This window comes from Poecilia reticulata, linkage group LG3 (assembly GCF_000633615.1).
Source record: "Poecilia reticulata strain Guanapo linkage group LG3, Guppy_female_1.0+MT, whole genome shotgun sequence".
Taxonomy (NCBI): Eukaryota; Metazoa; Chordata; class Actinopteri; order Cyprinodontiformes; family Poeciliidae; genus Poecilia; species Poecilia reticulata.
In genome coordinates, this window is record NC_024333.1 from 2573998 (window position 1) to 2576577 (window position 2580).

Genomic DNA, 2580 nt, shown 5'->3' on the forward strand with positions numbered 1-2580 from the left:
AAGGCGCGCTGAAGTGTAGGGGAAAACATCATCGGCGCGCCGCCCCCTCCAGACGGGGTTTTGGCGCCCCCTCTGGTGCTGCGCCCCTATGCGTTGCATGCCCTGCATACCCACTTTTTGCGCCACTGAGTGGACCTATTTGTTTTTTGTTTTGTTTTGTTGTTTTTTTTTTTGGTCAACAAAAACCCCCAAATAGGTCCACTATTTTCCTCAGTGTCTTTTAATTTTATTTATTTATTTTAAAGACTTGAGTTTCATCAGGCATTGCCGAGTCTACCTAAAAAATACCCGCTACCGGACACATGTTGTCCTATCCCCCAAAGACTGGTATCCCTGCAAACTAGAAACACACACCTTTCCAGGGAGTCCTTGCTCAACTTTTTGAGAAGCTGTCCGGTGGCGGATTTGCCGTGCTTTACAGAGGTAATGTTGCAGTCGCTGCTGCTTTACGCACAGCCCTTTTTACGCACTGCTGTTCATTCAGTGAGTTGTTTTGAACGTCAATATATGCGAATCTTTCCGGTTGTGTTGTTTTCTTTTTTGCGTTCAACAGCAATAGAGACAATGGCGGAGAAGACGGAATGCAGAGATTTGACAGATTTAGAAGAGGTTCTAAATGCAGGTGAGGTTCAGTTCGAAGAATCTTCAGAGAGAAATGAGGACTGTGACTCGGAGGAAAACGATGAATCGTATGTGGAGTCGTCTGATGAGTGAGTTATGCAGTTGTACTTATTTATTTTTATGAAATAATTTATTATCTTGCAGTTAGAAAACATAGCAATCAACTTTCTCTCTCCCCACCCTGGCATGTAGAACAAAGGAAGCGTGTCCTGCATGTAGAAGTGGTTCATAAAATGCTAGGGAGCTGTTAAATCACTGTGACCTCACATTGTTACAGCATTGGGTCCCCCTCGCCCACCTGTAGAGCAAAGGAACAGTAGGGTCATTCCCCTGTTTCTAGGGAACCATTGAAGAAACTGGTCAACTGACCAGACATTTTGAAGAGTCAGCCATCTTACTCAGGAAAGCCTCAATGTTCAATAAGGTGGGCACATTTAAGTTAAAGAAACTGTTTTATGCCTTTCAAAGTAAAATTTCTGGTGCTTTCTTAAGCTAGACTGCAACTGTGTTTCCATTAACCATGAAATTGCGCAAATTGAAATTCCGAAAATGAATCTGCTTATTGAAAATATGGCAATCATGTTTATTCATAAAGTTTTTGCACGAGGATGAGCCGTATTGAAATAGATGCACCGTATTTTCTGAGCAGCTCATATAGATAAGCCACACCCACAAAGTAAAAAAAAACAACTGGAAAAGTACATAAGACGCACTGAACTATAAGTCCCTGGTATCTCCGCCGCTCCGGAGATGGGGAATGAGTTAGAAAACATTTCTCCGTCCTGCCTGCTGCTAGCATGTGCTTGTTCTAAATTGAAAATCAGCACTTCTTCTTTGATTTCCAATTTTGACTTTCAATGATTTACTTCCTGCTAAAGAGCCCCCTGGTGGTTGAAGAAAAATCCACTGAAATGCCGCATCGGGCTATAAGCCGTATGGTTCAAAGCGTGGGAAAAAAGTAGCGGCTTATTGTTCAAAAAATAAACTATTTCACAAAATTGCAAAGGAAACACGTTGTCGCATCATCCGAGTCATGTGATCAACAGTCGGATGTTACTACTGGAGAAACCAACAAAGAAGACGACAGGAGGTGGTTGGAGGATGATGATTTGTTTTTATTTTTTCCGGACGATGTGCAGCTGGTTCCACCAGAGCTCTCGCAGCACCACACAGTTCATAAAAAGTTTAATTTGTTATTCAAATGTGTTAAATCCATATCTCTTGTGCAAAATCTGACAACCATTTTCCCAAAACACAGTTTATGTTACCTCTCCCAGGTAGGTGGGACTTGTTGCTCCAATGCCTGAATAAGACACCGACCTCTCCACTGATTGGCTTATAGATGAGCACTAGTGACATGGCTGAATTATGAGTTTATGTCATGTAACTGTTTAGATCCGTTGTTGCCATTTTTGATTACTCATCGCATTAGCAAGCTTTGTAATAGAAACACAGCTTCTGATTTTAAATGACAAGCAAAAAAATTACCAGATTTTTCCTAGATCAGGTAGTTTATGCTAAAAACATATTTTACTGTTATTGTACATTATGTTCTTACATTTTCTCACTAAAACCTAATTTTAGAGCATAAATAGAAGTAGACCATCATGTCTCAGACAGATCTTGAAGCAGGTCCAGATCCAACGGAGACACCCACTCTTCCAAAAACAAATCCCAAGTGATAACTTTGCTTTTTATGCCCATTTGGATGATATATCTCCAAAAATCACAGGATGAAGGGCCAGAATGAGAAGAAAGAAAGTAAGATAAAAGATTGAGACTGATGCATCTAAGAAGAGGAAGCTGGAGATGGCACAAGAAGTAAAAGAAGATAAAACGTCTGAAAAGAAAAAGAATGAAAGGCAGAAGAAAAGGAATCGAATCAAACTGAACTGACATTGTGCCGATTTTTCACTTACTGCAATTTTCTATATATATATATATATATATATATATATA

The 2580-nt window shown here is 40.2% G+C and overlaps 1 protein-coding gene across 1 annotated transcript in view; it reads left to right on the plus strand.

Moving 5' to 3' along the window:
- Positions 1-349: 349 nt before the first annotated feature.
- The window catches only part of LOC103462243 (piggyBac transposable element-derived protein 4-like), a 4446-nt gene continuing 2215 nt past the window's right edge, over positions 350-2580 (plus strand). Inside the window, exons 1-2 of the mRNA XM_008404905.1 lie at positions 350-423; positions 554-710. Of these exons, the coding sequence (XP_008403127.1) occupies positions 565-710 (146 nt within the window). The 5' untranslated portion in view covers positions 350-423; positions 554-564. The remainder of the gene's footprint in view (positions 424-553; positions 711-2580) is intronic.